The sequence below is a fragment of the Rhinoderma darwinii genome, chromosome 5 (genome assembly GCF_050947455.1).
Source record: "Rhinoderma darwinii isolate aRhiDar2 chromosome 5, aRhiDar2.hap1, whole genome shotgun sequence".
NCBI classification, from domain to species: Eukaryota; Metazoa; Chordata; class Amphibia; order Anura; family Rhinodermatidae; genus Rhinoderma; species Rhinoderma darwinii.
In genome coordinates, this window is record NC_134691.1 from 150,325,792 (window position 1) to 150,344,964 (window position 19,173).

Below are 19,173 nucleotides of genomic sequence, written 5' to 3' on the forward strand. Positions count from 1 at the left end.
GGAACCGCACATGTGTGCAGGCACCTCTTCATTAATTCTCCATCTGGATGTGGCAGAATGTAGCCGCATCCACAGGCAGGCCAGAACAAAGACCTGCAACTATCACACATTTATGGCGTACCCAGTGGATGTGCCGTAAGTGTGAGATGCGAATATCCCTTTAAATAATAAATCTGGCTGTCAGATGTCTCACCCCTATAAACATGCCAAAATTTCATATTTTTTAACTTAAAAAATAAATGTTTATATGATGGGTTACACTGTAAAGTATTAATGGCCTATCTGGTAGTTGACTAATTATATACAATAAATTACCTTTGCCGTTGATTGGTGCAGAATTCATTAATTTTCACAGTCTGTGCTTCCCAGAAATCCTGAAAAATAAAATAAAAAAACCCTAAAATTAAAGAAGGTATGTTAAACAATTGAGCGACTCACATTTAGGCCTTAGGCTGGGGCTAGACAGACTTTTTTTGTAGTGCGCAATAAAAGGAATGCATTAGAGTAGAGCTGACTTATCACAGCAAATTTTTTGTAGTGAGATAATCGCTGTCCATAGGAGTGAATGGAGTAGCTTGAAAATGTCTTCAAAATCGATAGCTCTGAAATCCCAGCATGTAGCGATTAAAAATCAAATCACTAGAAGATCTCTTGACCAGAGCGATTTTAGACATTTTTAAGCTACTCCTAAAGACAGCGATTTTTTTGTAGTAAGATAATCTGCTCTAGCCTTATGCTTTCCTTTGGGTAGCAATTTATCGCTCACTACAAAAAAAACAGTCTATGTCTAGCCAAAGCGCATGAGATTTGCGTCTGCAAAAAAAAGTGCAGTTTTTCATGCATATGACTGTCCATTTTGCATCCGTGTGTCCTCTTATCTATTCTGTACTCCTCTGCATGCACTTCCTGGTTTCACTTTTTTTTCTGGATTTCTTTAGCAACTGATGCGTTAAAAACGTACAGGACAATGATGTCGAATAGGACATATGGTTTGTCACAAACAGACAAAAAGAAATAAAAACACGGACAAGTGAATAGCCTCATTGAATAGCAAAACAGAGCTGCAACAGTAGATATACTTCTGCATATCTATATCCATATAAAAATTCCCCAAAATATTTAATTTCATATTTTTTGTGATTTGTCTGCTCATAATAAAAAACAAAAAAATGGAATTAAAACTAACCTAGAAATCGAAAGTCTCATAAGTTTTATAAAAAACCAAAGTAAAAATAGTTGTTATATGCAAAGTAGTTAAAAAGATATTATCGTTTAAAGAAGTGCTTATAAAACATGGAAAATTTGACCTTAACAATAACAAAGGGGCATCAATGATACTTGGTCATGAAAGGGTTAATGAATCAGTGTAAACCAGACGACCACATAGAAGATAGTTACTGTGGCTAATTGGTCTGCCTCTCTAAGGGCTTGTCCACACGTAGCGGAATTGCTGTGTATTTTCCGTCCGTAATTGAATGGAATATACGCAGCAGAATCAAGTAGCAGCAAAGTGGGTGTGATTTAATAAATCTCATCCACAGGCTGCGTAAAATTTCAGAGCAGAAATTGACCGGCGGTGCGTATATTTTTGGACCGCAGCATGTCAATTTCTGCTGCGGAAAGTGCACTGAATTGCTCTGTTTTTCAGAGGAAATGTCACCATCTCCCAGCATTGTTAATAATGCAGCAAAATACGTACCATTTTCTGCAGTCAAAAACACAGGAAATGGTGCATTTTTGCCTTAACGGTAAGTCTGTTACTTTCAACGGAATTGCTGCAGAAATTTTCTGCAGCAATGACGTTACGTGTGGACAAGCCCTAAGAATCCCTGGTCTCCGCATTCGGGTGTCCGCTATAGTAGTTGCTATGTGTGTTTGCCATGTTTGATTAAGATTATACGTTCCAGTCTAGTGTTGTGTTTTCCCAGCTTCTCCCTAAGTATTTCCTCAGTACATGCTGCTTCTGTTTAGTCCAGTTGGTGGTTTCGGTTCTTTTCTGCTTACATAGTTTTACTGAGTTTTCAATCAGTTTTTGCGGGTTTTTATTGCTTTTGGTCCCTAGTGTTTTTCTGGGGACAGTGTCTGCAGATTAGGGGCAGTGTAGGTTAGTGGTGTCAGGGTCAGTGCTTAGGGACAGATCCAGGGGTAAATAAAAAAGGGAGAGCTAGTTAGGCTTAGCTTGTTATCATCTGACTCATCACCCATCATCCGTGGCTACCATAACCCGACTTATCACCCATAATCAGTTTGTTCCCATGATCTTCATGTTGCTCTATCCCTGCCTTAAATGGGTTGTAGCATTCCATGCTACATATTCCAATTATTCTAGGGGGGGGGGGGGGGTTGATACCTGTAGCCAAGTCTTTACCACTGAAGACTGTCCAGGTATCCTGCGATTACTTTGGTAGATATGTCATAATCTCTGTATAACCTTTATATTTGCTAGTGTGTATGTTAATACTTTGTATAATTCAGATTTCGATTTCCTTAAGCACCTCTCAGCACATTTGGCTACATTTTCCACAGCCCCAACCCTGTTAGTGGGGATACTTTAATGCTTTAGTCAAACGCTCTCTAGACTGCATACATTTCCCTGACCCTTGGAGTGTTAGGGCTCATTCAGATGTGTGTCACGGCCATTAAAACAACGGCCGTCACACAAACACATGTATTTCAATGGGGCCGTTAACAAGGCCATTGCTTCAACGGAGCGGGTGAAGGGTCCGTGGAAAAATAGGACATCTCCTATTTTTTTGCGTTTTCACGTATCCCTCCATAGACTCTAGTCTATGAGGGATCCGTGATAACACGTCCTGCACGGGTGCACCTCGGACATTAAAAACTTCAGTTTTTCACGTCCGAGGTTGCACACCCTCGTCTGAATATAGCCTTAATCATTGTTGCTCAGCCTTCAATTATGTAGGCTTCTTGCACTGTAAATTCCCCTCTGAGCGGGTAAACACCTGCTATTCTCTACTGCTCACCATTTTCGGACCACTTTGCTATAGAAGTTATTTTATAGACTGGGTCTTCGTCACATTTTAAGTTATGGCATCTAGATTTGGGCCGATTGCAGGTCCCAAAGGTTGAGAACGTTAAGACTGCACAAGTTGGGTTTTGGGCAAAGAATACTGGGGAGGGCTTTCCATTTGGTTACCTTCCCCCTTCTATGCAATAGGTCCTGATAGTAGTTTTATTGAAGACCGGGAAGAACCCATATCTCCTGGTTCCTATAGCTCCATATCCCTTCTAACTTTGAATATAAAAATCTTAGCTAAAATACTAGCTTCCATGCTTCATAAGGTCATATCAGCCCTAATTTTCCCAGACCAATTCCTAGATATATGCCTGGAAAAGTGACAGATATTAATATTAGACATCTGTATCTTAGCATCGTGGCCGCAAGATGGTATCGGATCAAAGCATTTGATTCAGTGGAGTGGCCTTAAATTTGAAAAGTTCTCCGCTTGTTCAATATTGGCCCAAAATGTCTGGCTTGTGTCCAGCTTCTGTCTTTTACCTCTATTGCTAGGGTGAGCACTAACTAATTATCGGATGCCTTTTCCTTCACAAAAACACTAATCAAGGATGTCCTCTTGTCTTGGCAATTGAGCCTCAAACAGTCACAATCTGACAGTCCCCTGATAAATTTAGTATTTCTAGGGGCACTCTCTCTCTGGATGTTTCTTAATACCATGATGACACCCTGGTGTATTTGGCAGAGGCTGATCCTTTCTTAGCTTGCTTAGATTAGTAGAGGGTTTTGCCTCTTTTTCTGGTCTGAGAGTCAAGTCTTTGCTGTTCTACAATGAAGGCACATATATCCCCTATTCTTCACTCCCAGTCCTGCTACCCTATGTTTCAAATTTCTCACTGAATCACCTGGAGAAATTGCACACACAAATGTAAAACTTATACCTTTATATGTCTGCATTAAAACCTAGTAATTATATTCCTCTTCATAAAGATATCAAAAAAGATGCATTGAATAGATGTATTTCTTGCTTTTGTAACGACAGGGGGGTAGGGAAACAGACAGTGAGCCCTAATCTACCCACCACTCGGTCCCTGCCTACTTGCAACGACCCGCCCTAGGCGACGGGGTACAACTGGGCGACGGTCCCTACGCTCAGTAGGTGCACGACAGACAAACAGACAAGGGGACACAAGCAAAGGGAAATGGGGCAGTTGCCCACGGCAACACCGTGAGCAACAAGAGGGGTGAACGAGCCGAGTCAAACCAGGAGTGTACGAGGTACCAAACGCAGAGCAGGAGTAGTCATTAAGCCGGGGTCAGTATATAGCTAGGAGCTGCAGCAAGGCCAGGAAACCACACGAGAAGAATCACAAGCAAAGGAGGAACAGGAAAGGAGGTATAAATCGACAGAGGGCGGGAGCTAGCTCCGTCTGGCCAGGCTGCAATAGGCTCTCCCACTCCTAAGCCTGCCATCCTGAGTGGTGGAAGATGGAGTCAGTCTCAGAGACATAGAACCAGGTGCAGACTGATTACCCATGGGCGTATACACAGAAGTTGTGCCTGGCAGATCCTTTACAGCTTTCTTGAGTTTGAAGAACTGTATACTAAGTATTATTGCATTGTAATGCGGTTTCTGATGTAGACTGAAGTGTTACTTATTTGTTCCACTTCCGTCAAATTTTTCTGGACAATTGTTCTAGTCTGTTTTGTTTTGAAAAAAAATCAGTGAAAAATAAAAGATGCATTGGTTTGAATCTGCCAGACAGTTTCACATTTGAGAGAGTAGATACAACATAGAAATAGATTGAACAATCCCTAATAAAAGGTTCTAGCCTTGTGCCCTACAGGAGCTGAATAGGCTACTGTTCTCACTCAATAATAGAAGATTCCCTGCCTACATATGCTATTCTGAGTCAATAGCGGTCATCAACACTACAGGAGCGCTGTTAGGTTCCCTTGACAACATAAGAGGAGCACTCTTCACACCCAAACAAGGAGACTGGTCCAATGTTTAAGCGATTATTAGTACCTCCTCTCTATTCCCCATCATTTTGTAGGTGGATATATGTGGAAATACTCTATTCATGTTGGCGACGTCTTTTATGTTGGCCATTTGCTCTTAGTTACTGGCTCTGTATATTATCTTTTATATATAGTCTTTATCTCTTTTATTCTCTTACTTCAAGGTAGGGTTGTTGTGATTTTAACCCCTTCGCGCTCAGGTCAGTAATAGTACGTCCTGCTAAGTAGAACGTTCGCGCTCAGGTCAGTACTATTACTGACCTGAGTAAACACGGCGCCATTTAATCCCGGCGCGTGTCTGAGCTGTGATACCTGCTGTTTCCGACAGCAGGCTATCACAGCTTAGTGTGCAGGGACCGATCGCGGTGGTCCCCGCCGATTAACCCCTTAGAAGCCGCGTTCAATAGCGATCGCGGCTTCTTAGGGGTTAAGCTGCCATCGCCGGCCTGCTACACGATAGCGGGCCGTGATGGCTACTATGGCAACCAGAATCCTAACAATGGACTCTGGCTACGCCATCGACGGAAGCCTAGTGGGTCCCGACAAAATCAGGACCCACTATGCTTGCTGTCAGCGAACAGCTGACAGCTCTAATACACTGCACTACGCATGTAGTGCAGTGTATTAGAATAGCGATCAGAGCCTCCTGCCCTCATGTCCCCTAGTGGGACAAAGTAAAAAAAGTGTAAAAAAGTAAAAAAAAGTTGTGTAAAAATAAGAAAATAAAAGATTTAAAAGTAATAAAAGTAAAATCCCCCTTTTTCCCTTATCAGTTCTTTATTATTAATAAAAATATATAAACAAATAAACTATACATAATTGGTATCGCCGCGTCCGTAACGGCCTGAACTACAAAACGATGTCGTTATTTATCCTGCGCGGTGAACGCCGTAAGAGAAAATAATAATAAACCGTACCACAATCACAATTGTTTGGTCACTTCACCTCCCAAAAAATGGAATAAAAAGAGATCAAAAAGTCGCATGTACCTAAAAATGGTACTGATCGAAACTACAGTTCGTTACGCAAAAAATAAGTCCTCGCACGACTTTCCTGATGGAAAAATAAAACAGTTATAGCTCTTAGAATAAGGTAACACAAAAAATTAATTCTATTTTACAAAATGTATTTTATTGTGCAAACGCCATAAGACATAAAATAAAACTATAAACATCTGGTATCGCCGTAATCGTATCGCCCCGCAGAATAAAGTGAATATGTCATTTATAGCGCACGGTGAACGCTGTAAAAAAAATTGAATAAAAAACAATAGTAAATATTGCTGTTTTTTTAGTCACCACGCCACCTAAAATTAGAATAAAAACTGATCAAAAAGTCGCATGCACTCCAAGAAAACTGCAATGGATTCCTCAAGGTCTCTAGTTTCCAAAAAGGGGTAATTTATGGGGGGTTTCCACTGTTTTAGCACCACAAGACCTCTTCAAACCGGACATGGTGCCTAATAAATTAAATTAAATTAATTAAATGTCACCTCTACTTTGCTCTAAATTCCTGTGAAACGCCTAAAGGGTTAATAAACTTTTTAAATGCTGTTGTGAATACTTTGAGGGGTCTAGTTTCTGAAATGGGGTGTTTGATAGGGGGTTCTAATATATGGGCCCCTCAAAGCAACTTCAGAACTGAGCTGGAAACTAAAAAATAAAATAAAAATGAGGCAATACTTCGTTTCTTACATTATACTCATAATGAGCCGTGCCCACCCCGAGATGACCCCAGTTTTGACCGTTTGTATAAACGGAGACCCCCATTAGACCATTTCAGTGCCCGGTTTTCCCAAGCATTCACCCCCGAGAAGTGTATTTCTATAGATGAATCCCTGGTACATTTGAAAGGGAGGCTTCAATTCCGCGAGTACCTGCCGGGTAAGAGGGCAAGGTATGGCGTGAAGATGTATAAGCTGTGCGAGAGTGCATCCGGGTATACCTACAAATTTAGGATATATGAAGGGAAGGACACCAGTTCTCAGCCCCCAGAATGCCCCCCCTTACTGGGAGTTAATACAAAAATTGTGTGGGATTTGGTGCACCCACTGCTGGACCAGGGTTACCACCTCTACCTGGATAATTTTTATACCAGCGTCCCACTCTTCAACTGCCTCGCTTCCAGAAGTCCTGCGGCATGCGGCACTGCTAGAAGAAACCTGAGAGGCCTCCCTACGACTCTGCTTGGGCAAACACTCAGAAGGGGTGAGAGCAGGGCACAATCTAGCAGCAACATATTGTGTGTCAAGTACAAGACCAGGGAGATGCCACACCAGTACCCATGTACCTGTACGAGGTACCAGTACAGGGACCCCCAAACTAGACTGCATCCTGGACTACAATAGGTACATGGGAGGGGTGGACTTGTCAGATCAAGTCCTGAAGCCTTACAGTACTTCTGGAAGCGGGGCCACAGGCATCGTACCAGGGCAACACTTTTTAGGAGAAGTTCCCCAAACTGGCAAGAAGGGAAAAAGTCAAAAGAGGTGCAGAGTCTGCTATAAGAGGGGGATAAGGAAGGACACAATATATCAATGTGACGCGTGTCCCGAAAAACCAGAGCTCTGTATGAAAGAGTGTTTTCAAATTTATCATCCATCCCTTTATTTTTAATTTACCCCAGTTTTACTCGCTCTGATCCACTTCGCACAGCTTACCCCTCCTCATCTTTCCCCTCTGCGCCCTGCTGCGTGCCCAGGCAGCTGATAACAGCCACATGTAGGGTATTGCCGTACCCGGGAGAGCCAACATTACAGTTTATGAGGTGTATATCTCCGGTGGCGCATGCTGGGCACAATATATCGGACACTGAATTGGCATATATGTATAGAAAATTGCAAATTTCACTCTGCACCAACTGCTGCACATTATCTTTTACACAATACCTGTGGGGTCAAAATGCTCACTACACCTCTAGATGAATTCCTTAAGGGGTGTCGTTTTTAAAACGGGGTCACTTCTCGGGGGTTTCAACTGTACTGATACCTCAGGGGCTTCTGCACACACGACTTAGCACCAGAAAATTCCCAGTAGGCCACATGGTGGTCCTTTCCTTCTGAGCCCTCCCATGGGCCCAAACGGCAGTTTATCACCACAAATAGGGTATTGCCACACTCAGGACAAATTGGGCAACAAAATGCGGTATTTTATTCCTTGTGAAAATAAGACATTTTGAGCCAAAATTATTATTGGAAAAAATAATTATTATTGGATAATTATTATTGGAAAAAATTAAATTTTTTTGAATTCACAGCCCAATTCAAATAAATTCTGTGAAAAAACTGTGGGGTCTAAATGGTCACAACACCCATAAATAAATTCTTTGAGGGGTGTAGTTTCCAAAATGGGGTGACTTCTGGTGGGTTTCCATTGCTTTGATACCTTTGGGGCTCTGCAAATGCGACATGGCACCCGAAAACCAATCCAGCAAAATCTGTGCTCCAAAGAACACATAGCGCTCCTTTCCTTCTAATACCTCCCATGGGCCCAAACGGCAGTTTATGGCCACAAATAGGGTATTGCCGCACTCAGGACAAATTTGGCAACAAAATGGGGTATTTTATTCGTTGTGAAAATAAGACATTTTGAGCCAAAACTACATCTTATTGGAAAAAAGTTTTTTTTTTTAAATTCACAGCCCAATTCAAATAAGTTCTGTGAAAAAACTGTGGGGTCTAAATGGTCACAACACCCATAAATAAATTCCTTGAGGGGTTTTGTTTCCAAAATGGGGTCACTTTTGGTGGGTTTCCATTGCTTTGATACCTCTGAGGCTCTGCAAATGCGACATGGCACCCGAAAACCAATCTAGCAAAATCTGGACTCCAACAAACACATAGCGCTCCTTTCCTTCTGAGGCCTCCCATGGGCCCAAACAGCAGTTTATCACCACAAATGGGGTATTGCCGCACTCAGGACAAATTGGGCAACAAAATGGGGCATTTTGTTCCCTGTGAAAATAAGAAATTCTGATCAAAAATGACATCTTATTGGAAAAATTGTCATTCTTTTAATTTCACAGCCCAATTCAAATACGCGCTGTGAAAAAACTACGGGGTCAAAATGGTAACAAAAACCATAAATTAATTCCTTGAGGGGTGCAGTTTCCAAAATGGGGTCAGTTTTGGGGGATTCCTACTGTTTTGGCACCTCAACACCTCTCCAAACCTGGCATGCTGCCTAAAATATATGCTAATAAAAAAGCACCACCAAAATGCACTAGGTGCTTCTTTGCTTCTGGGGCTTGTGTTTTAGTCCACGAGCGCACTAGAGCCACATGTGGGACATTTCTAAAAACTGAAGAATCTGGACAATACATATTTAGTAGTGTTTCTCTGGTAAAACCTTCTTTGTTACAGAAAAAAAATAGAATAAAATTGAAATTCAGAAATAAAAACGAAATTTGCAAATTTCACCTCCACTTTGCTTTAATTCCTGTGAAATGCCTGAAGGGTTAAAAAACTTTCTAAATGCTGGTTTGAATACTTTGAGGGGTCTAGTTTTTAAAATGGGGTGCTTTATGGGGGTTTCTAATACATAGGCCCCTCAAAGCCACTTCAGAACTGAACAGGTACCTTAAAAAAAAGGCTTTTGAAATTTTCTTAAAAATATGAGAAATTGCGGTTTATGTTCTAAGCCGTGTAACGTCCAAGAAAAATAAAATAATGTTCAAAAAACGATGCCAATCTAAAGTAGACATATGGGAAATGTGAACTAGTGACCATTGTGGGTGGTATAACCGTCTGTTTTTCAAGCAGATGCATTTAAATTCTGAAAAATGCTATTTTTTCTAAATTTTCTCTACATTTTGCAATTTTTCTCAAATAAAGACTGAATATATCGACCAAATTTTACCACGAACATGAAGCCCAAAGTGTCACGAGAAAACAATCTCGGAATCGCTTGGATAGGTTTAAGCATTCCGACGTTATTACCACATAAAGTGAAATATGTCAGATTTGAAAAATGGGCTCTGAGCCTTAAGGCCCAAACTAGGCTGCGTCCTTAAGGGGTTAACTAACTGTCTGATTACCATACATGGTTTGCCTCCTTTTATAATAATCTTCTACACATATGACATAATATGCGATCTAATATTGTTATGCTTCAAAATCTTGAGAATTAAGAAAAAAAATAAAACACTGTGCCCTCTCGGCCCAAAATAGCGGCTTCCTAAAGGGGTTAAAAATTTTAGTTTCCACAACGTCTGAGCGTGACTCATCAATGCCGGCAATGCTAAAATTAGCTTTTGGCACTTTGAAATTTATCTTTTAGTTCTACTGACCCCTAAGACAGATCAAACTGTGTGGGGTAAAGTTCGAATAGCCTATGTAGGCAGTGAATCTTCTATTATTGTGTTAGAACAGTACCCTATTTAATTTCAGTAAGGCACCCACTCTAATGAAACTGTCCAGCACAACCAGTCTAGCAGAGTCATATCAATGGCTCTTTTTTCATATCTTTATGGATAGAAATACAATTGCCAGGTTTTCATGCAGACCAATAACGGCATACGTTTGAATTAATTTTTGTGTGAAAGTTCTCCAGGTGATTCAGCTAAAAGTTATATACTCCTATTAAAGAGAGAGTAAAATCAAGACTTTTTTGTACTACAGTGAAAGAACACCCTATGTTTCAGAATTCAAGTACCTAGGAGATCGCGTGTGTCCATGTGAAACATTTTAAATAGTCTTCAAAAGCCAAAGAAAACATGTATGAGGACAAAGAAAACTTGTCCAGCAAGATAAAATGTACAATGTAAAAGCACAATGGCAAAAAAGTGAAGAGACAGGCAAGACCAGATGCAGAGGAACAATGGGGTAACCTGTAGAAATATGCCAGGAGCCCATTCCCGCACACAACACGTTCGTCACAAGGCTTCACCAGGGGGGAATGATGGTGGTTCAGGGAAAGGAAGCTGGTATATTATATATATATATATATATATATATATATATACATATACGGAGGTAGGAAATGTTAATTGTAAATAGGTTTTCAAAATAAAGACCACTTATCTACATTACAGTGCCGGTCACATTATGTAGGCGATAGGGCACTTATAATCTGGTGACAGAGCCTCTTTAAATCTGCACATTCTGTACCTAAGGCCAGCATAGAACATTGGGATGTGCACTGAGAAAACTTTTTTTCCCAAAAGAACAAAGCTAAGACCATAAATATGGTGACAGAGTGTATATCAATAAAGAACTATCATACCAAAACTAAGTTCACGGATCCAGTGGCACCCGTTTATTAGAAATATGTGTTCATTCCGAATAACTATACATATACAATAGTTAGTCCAGGTCTATCAAGCAGAGGAAAATTATTAGACATCTGTTTATATGGAATGTGTGTTCATTCCCTTATAAACTACGCATATATCCTGTTCATTCCAGGTCTATTAAGCATAGGTAAACTATTACGCATCTGTTTCTATGGAATATGTGTTCATTCCACTATAAACTACACATATATCCTATTCATTGCAGGTCTATCAAGCACAGGAAAATAATTATGCATGTTTCTATGGAATATGTGTTCATTCCCTTATAAAATAAACATATATCCTGTTCATTCCAGGTCTATCAGGCACAGGAAACATTTTTACACATCTGTTTCTATAGAATTTGTTTTTATTTTCTCATTAACTACAAAGAAAATCTATTCATTCCAAGTTTTCGAAACATAAAAAACCTCATATCTCGATATTTTCGCCCATTACGAATTTTATTGTTCATTCTTTTTCTTCATTCTTTTTAGTATGTCCCAAAAGTCTGTTCTCTTAAAAAGGTAATACAGATTTTAGAAGTCATCTATTTATAGCAGGGTGGGCATTACAGGATTAGAAAGGACCTTTTGTCCCAGGTCTCCATGCTCAGCATCCAAGCTGTGAGATGCAGGTGCTCCCTTCCTGGAGGTGTCCTCCTGAATCTTTTTCAGGAGTTTTGGAATAAAACAGAATGGAGGGAAGGAATATAAAAGTACCTTCTACACCATCTGCCAGGACTTGGAGAAAGAATTGACTCCAAGAGCGTGGTCTTTGTGGAAAAGGAAGAGAAAAACTAACTTTGTAGTCCTGACTTCCGCAAAAATGATCCATTACCGGATGCTCAAATTTCTGTGTCATCTGGAGGAAGTTTTTTTTTTTTTTAAATCAATCAGTTTCAATTCCTGATTTAGCAACGTCTTTGTAACTAGGATGCCAGGAGCCCGGCTCCCTGCAGTGTGTTCCGTGCGGGAAATGCGGCCAACACGGACCGTATATCATGGATCGAACATGCTCGCGTGAATTAGGCCTTAGTGGAATAGTTCTGGAGGGTGAAGACATGGGTCAGCAGGATCAGGAAAATAGCTGGGTTAATGTAGTTAGGGGCAGTAGAAAGGCCAATCCTGTTTCTGATATTCCAAGCAAAATTGACAAGTTGGGTGATGATGCAAGGGTGTCGGTCTCAGAAATGACAGCCCTAGTGGATACTGATCTCGCCAACAGCCGGGAGAACAGCCCAGCTAGTAGTCTGCGGGATGGTAATGCAGGTAAGGCAAGAAAATTAGTAGTTGTAGGGGACTCTATAATCAAGAAGACTGATAGAATAACTTGTCGCCAAGAACGCCTCAACCGAATGATTTGCGGTCTCCCTGGTGCCAGGGTTTGGCATGTGGTGGAACGGGTGGATAAATTACTGGGAGGGGCTGGTAATGATCCAGCTGTCATGGTCCATGCGGGTATCAATGTCCGAATACATGGTATGTGGGGGGAGCCTTAAGAATAATTTTAAAGAACTAGGCTACAATCTGAAGGGAAGGAACTCTAAGGTAGTATTCTCTGGAATTCTGCTTGTGCCATGCACATCACAGAAAAGCTCAGGGAGTTAAATGCACAGTTTAAGTCTTGGTGTAGAGGAGAATGTTTTGGGTTCCTAGAGCACTAGGCCAACTTGTCATTGGGGTACAAACTGTATTCTGCAGATGAATTGCACCTGAATGGAAGGGAGTCCGCTGTGCTGGGGGAGAGAATTCTAGCTGGGTCGGCAGAGTATTTAAACGAAGGCTGAGAAGGGAGGTCAATGTACAAAAAAAATGGGTAGTAAGGTTAGAGAGGGGTCAGTACTAGATTGGTGGGGGGAGAAATAGACTGTGGGGAGAGGATTAGGCAACGGGATAAGGAGATCCTTTTGTTACAAAACATTAAAGATAAAAAATGTACACTAAATGTAAAATAATCACATTTCTGATATTGAAAGTGAAATGAAATGCAAGTTAAAGTGTATATTCACAAATGCCAGACGACTAGCAGGCAAAATGGGGGAGCTTGAGGCCTTGCTACTAGAGGAACATAATCATATAGTTGTAGAAACATGGCTAGACTTCTCATGACTGGGATGTAAATTTACAGTGTTTTACATTGTTTCAGAAAGACAGGGAAAATAGGAAAGGCAGTGGTGTATGAGTGTATGTGAGAAGTGATAAGAAGGGGAGTGTGAAGGAAGAAATAGTGGGTGACGATTGCGAGGAGGTTGAAACCTTGTGGGTGGAATTACAAAAGGGAGGTAAACACTGCAAAAATTATTTTTGGAGCAATCTACAGACCCCCTAATATAACGGAGATGAAATGTCAGCTATATAAACAGATGGAGCAGGCTATACAGGGGGGTACTGTAGAGATAATGGGAGATTTTTATTACCCAGATATAGGGCTGGGCGATCAAATTAATTTGATTAATTCGCCCTCAAGGCCTCGGACGATTCTGTTTAACAGAATGTTGAATCGATTCTTTAGTGGCGCCGTCCTGCGGGAAGAAGCTCTGTTTCGCCACCTGCCTGGTCTGCCAAGCTACGCCCTGTTCTGTCTCTGCTTCCCCACGGAACGAATGTTCTGTAGTGAACAAAATGATACAGTACGGAACAGCAGTTCCGTGGGGAAGCAGGGACACCTAGTATAGTGCCATACCGCCCTTTAGATACTACCACCCCGCTGTAGATAGAACCCACCCTTTCAGATCGCACACCCACCCCCCACTAGGAGCTGAATCTCCGGTCAAAGCGTTGGCAACCTCCGGCCGGGTTTTCAGCTCCTAGTGGCAGCTACAGTGGCGCCATCTACAAGGAGGATGACCGTGCGATCTACAAGGGAGGGGGGTGGGGTGCTGCGATCTAGAAGGGGGTGTGAGGGTGCCATCTGCAAGGGTGTGTGGCACTATATGTGGGTACTGTGGCGCATGTCTACATGGGCACTGTGGTGTTTTCAGGGGCTTGGGACAAACCCTGACAAAGGTAATGCATTTGGAGACACCGATGCAAAATGGACATGAAAAACTGGCAATTCATCAGTTTTTAATGGCCATTTTTTTTCACTGTCGTGTGACTGTAGCCTAAATGACTGATGCCAGGATTCCCATTCACATGTACCATGGTCGGGCTGGGAAATCCGTCTGACACAAAGAACGTTTTTCACGGTCCAATCACGGTCGCGTGAATCAGTTATTTAAAACCCCATCGTAGGGATTTCGGTCCCCCATTCCTCTGATCGCTGGGGGTCCCAGCGATCACACTTGCATCCCCTATCCTGTGGATGTGGATACATGTGTTTTCTGACACAACCCCTTTAATGTCATTTATTGAACACCCCATGGTGGGGCCGGTACTGCACAGGGTCTTGCTCAGACTTCAGACACCATAATGTAATCTCGCTCCCGGAGTTCCCGTTTGGCGCTATCTACCTTGCACTGCTGAAATTTAGACGGCTCTCGTCTGCAATGTCCGAGACCAGCTGAGAGGGATGTTACTGCACGCAGTGCATAATTGATTATAGATTCTGTTAACCTGTTCCCTGAAAGGGGATCACAGAAGTTATAATCAGATATACATTTTTCCAATTGTTTTTCTGATAAAGTATTTGCAGAGGTTAAAAGTTGTGAAGTTACGTACAATTATTATAGCAACATACGTTAAAAAGTTATTTATATAAAGAAAATAATTTATTAAATTATCTCTAGGAATTAGTGTTAAATAAACTTAAAAAAAGAACAGAGATTCAAATCGAAAAACGCACCTACTGTTGAAAAAATCTAGATTTGATTTTTTGGGCAAAATCGCCCAGTCCTACCCAGATATTAATTGGCGTCATGGTTCTGCTACAACTGCGAAGGAGAGAAATTTCCTCAACCTGTTGGCATGAAAATTGTATTGCCCGGTTTGTGGAAGACCCGACTAGAGGTGACACTATTGGGTCTGGCCATTTCTAACAATGCAGGCGTTGTTGGGAATGTCACTGTTCGTGAAAACCTTGGTAACTGTTACCACAATGTGGTTACATTTTACCTATACTGTAAAAAAAAAAAAAAAAAAAAAAAAAAAAAAAAAAAAAAAAAGGCAAATTTTAAAAAGGCCAATTTCTCCAGGATGGGGCTGCAATTCCGGACATAGACTGGGAACAACTAATGTCAAATAATGATGCAAATGATAGATGGGAGATCTTAAAAGGGGGTTGTCCACCTTCTGACAACTGATGACCTATCCACCGGATAGGTCATGAGTTTGTCATCAATGCTGGTCCGAAACCCGCACCGATTCGGTGGCCTGCTTCCGGCTTGTACGTCCGGTGCACAGAGGCACTGGACCAGCTTATCTGTGCAGGGCCCGGGTGTTGGACCCCCACAGATGATGTACTGATGACCAGTGGATAGGTCATCAGTTGTCAGAAGCTGGAAAATCCCTTTAAAATCCACTTTGTATAATTATAGCCCAAAATTTACCAATTTTCCTATTGGTAACAAGTATAAACGACTAAAATTAACCCCTTTCCGCTGCAGCCACTTTTGACCTTCCTGACAGATCCTCATTTTTCAAATCTGACATGTCTCACTTTATCTGGTAATAACTTTGGAATGCTTTTACCTATCCAAGCGATTCGGAGATTGTTTTCTCGTGACACCTTAGACTTTATGTTGCTGGTAAAATTTGGGCGAATCATTCAGTATTGTGAAAAATTCCAAAAAGTTGCATTTTTAATGTATCTGCTTTTAAGACAGATAGTTATATCACACAAAATAGTTGTCTATTAACATTTCCATAGGTCTACTTTAGATTGGCATCGTTATTTGAACATCCTTTTATTTTTCTAGGATGTTACAAGGCTTAGAACCTTAGCAGAAATTTTTCACATTTTCAACAAAATTTCAAGAGGCTTTTTCTACAGGGAGACCAGTTTAAAGTGGCGTTATGGGTCTTATATATTAGAACGTCCCCATAGATCGCCCCATTTTGAAAACCGCACCCCTCAGAGTACTTAAAACAGCATTTACAAAGTTTCTTAACCCATTAGGTGTTCCACAGGAATTAAAGCAAAGTAGAGGTGAAATTTACAAATCTTTTTTGTTTTGCAGAGATTAATTTCTAATCCATTTTTTTCTGTATCACAGAAGGTTTTACGAGAGAAACACAACTCAATATTGATTGCCCAGATTCTGCAGTTTTTAGAAATATCCCACATGTGGCCCTATTTTGGGAATGTACTGAAGCACAGGCCTCAGAAGCAAAGGAGCACCTAGGGTTTTGGGGACTTCTTTTTATTAGATTGTATTTTAGGCACCATGTCAGGTTTGAAGAGGTCTTGTAATAGTCATACCAAGACAAAAGGAAACACCCAAAAAAGACCCCATTTTGGAAACTACACACCACAAGGAATTTATCTAGGGGTGTAGTGAGCATTTTGACCCCACAGGTGGTTCATAGCTTTTCTTAGAATTTGAATGTGAAAATGAATTTTTTTTAAATATTTTTTCCAATAAGATGTTATTAGCTAAAAAAAAAACAACAAAACTATTTCCACAAGGAATAAAGAAAAAGCCCTCCAACATTTATAAAGCAACTTCTCCAGAGTACCTAAATACCCCATACGTGGTTATAAACTGCTGTTTGGGCACATGGTAGGACTTAAAAGGAAAGGTGCGCCATTTCGCTTTTGGAGTGCAGATTTTGCTGGATTGGTTTCTGGGCACTATGTCGCATTTGCAAAGCCCCCGTGGGACCAAAACAGTGGAAACCCACCAGAAGCAACCTCATTTTGGAAACTACACCCCTCAAGGTATCTATTGAGGGGGTGTAGTGAGCATTTTGACCTCACTGGTCTTTTCCATAAGGGTATGTTCACACGAGGTCATTACGTCCGTAATTGACGGACGTATTTCGGCCGCAAGTACCGGACCGAACACAGTGCAGGGAGCCGGGCTCCTGGCATCATAGTTATGTACAACGCTAGGAGTCCCTGCCTCGCTGCCGGACAACTGTCCCGTACTGTAATCATGTTTTCAGTACGAGACAGTTGTCCTGCAGCGAGGCAGGGACTCCTAGCATCGTACATAACTATGATGCCAGTAGCCCGGCTCCCTGCACTGTGTTCGGTCCGGTACTTGCGGCCGAAATACGTCCGTCAATTACGGACGTAATGACCTCGTGTGAACATACCCTAAATGTTGCGCTGCGGATGGTGCAAAGTAAAATTTGCAATTTTTCCCTAGATATGTAATTTCAGTGGCAAATACAGTGAAGGAAATAAGTATTTGATCCCTTGCTGATTTTGTACGTTTGCCCACTGTCAAAGTCATGAACAGTCTAGAATTTTTAGGCTAGGTTAATTTTACCAGTGAGAGATAGATTATATATAAAAAAAAAAAAATCACAGTCAAAATTATATATATTTATTTGCATTGTGCACAGAGAAGTATTTGATCCCCTACCAACCATTAAGAGTTCAGCCTCCTCCAGACCAGTTACACGCTCCAAATCAACTTGGTGCCTGCATTAAAGACAGCTGTCTTAAATGGACACCTGTATAAAAGACTCCTGTCCACAGACTCAATTAATCAGTCTGACTAACCTCTACAACATGGGCAAGACCAAAGAGCTTTTTAAGGATGTCAGGGACAAGATCATAGACCTGCACAAGGCTGGAATGGGCTACAAAACCATAAGTAAGACGCTGGGTGAGAAGGAGACAACTGTTGGTGCAATAGTAAGAAAATGGAAGACATACAAAATGACTGTCAATCGACATCGATCTGGGGCTCCATGCAAAATCTCACCTCGTGGGGTATCCTTGATCCTGAGGAAGGTGAGAGCTCAGCCGAAAACTACACGGGGGGAACTTGTTCGTGATCTCAAGGCAGCTGGGACCACAGTTATGCCGTAATGGATTAAAATCCTGCAGTGCCCGCAAGGTCCCCCTGCTCAAGAAGGCACATGTACAGGCCCATCTGAAGTTTGCAAATGAACATCTGGATGATTCTGAGAGTGATTGGGAGAAGGTGCTGTGGTCAGATGAGACTAAAATTGAGCTCTTTGGCATTAACTCAACTCGCCGTGTTTGGAGGAAGAGAAATGCTGCCTATGACCCAAAGAACACCGTCCCCACTGTCAAGCATGGAGGTGGAAACATTATGTGTTGGGGGTGTTTCTCTGCTAAGGGCACAGGACTACTTCACCGCATCAATGGGAGAATGGATGGAGCCATGTACCGTCAAATCCTGAGTGACAACCTCCTTCCCTCCACCAGGACATTAAAAATGGCTCGTGGCTGGGTCTTCCAGCACGACAATGACCCGAAACATACAGCCAAGGCAACAAAGGAGTGGCTCAAAAAGAAGCACATTAAGGTCATGGAGTGGCCTAGCCAGTCTCCAGACCTTAATCCCATCGAAAACTTATGGAGGGAGCTGAAGATCCGAGTTGCCAAGCGACAGCCTCGAAATCTTAATGATTTACAGATGATCTGCAAAGAGGAGTGGGCCAAAATTCCATCTAACATGTGTGTAAACCTCATCATCAACTACAAAAAACGTCTGACTGCTGTGCTTGCCAACAAGGGTTTTGCCACCAAGTATTAAGTCTTGTTTGTTTCTCTGTGCACAATGCAAATAAATATATATAATTTTGACTATGTGATTTTCAGTTTTTTTTTAAATATAATCTATCTCTCACTGGTAAAATTAACCTAGCCTAAAAATTCTAGACTGTTCATGACTGACAGTGGGCAAACTTACAAAATCAGCAAGGGATCAAATACTTATTTCCTTCACTGTATGTCATGCCCAGCTTGTGCCAATGGAGAGACTCACATTAAAAGTGTTCTTCCGGGTATGGCGAAGCCATATATATGTGGAAGTAAACTGT

At 41.5% G+C, this 19,173-nt stretch overlaps 1 protein-coding gene across 1 annotated transcript in view; it reads right to left on the minus strand.

Moving 5' to 3' along the window:
* SYCP2L (synaptonemal complex protein 2 like) overlaps window positions 1-19,173 on the minus strand; it is a 344,080-nt gene that overhangs the window by 23,315 nt on the left and 301,592 nt on the right. Inside the window, exon 34 of the mRNA XM_075828429.1 lies at window positions 316-374. Coding sequence (XP_075684544.1) covers window positions 316-374 — 59 coding nt within the window. The remainder of the gene's footprint in view (window positions 1-315; window positions 375-19,173) is intronic.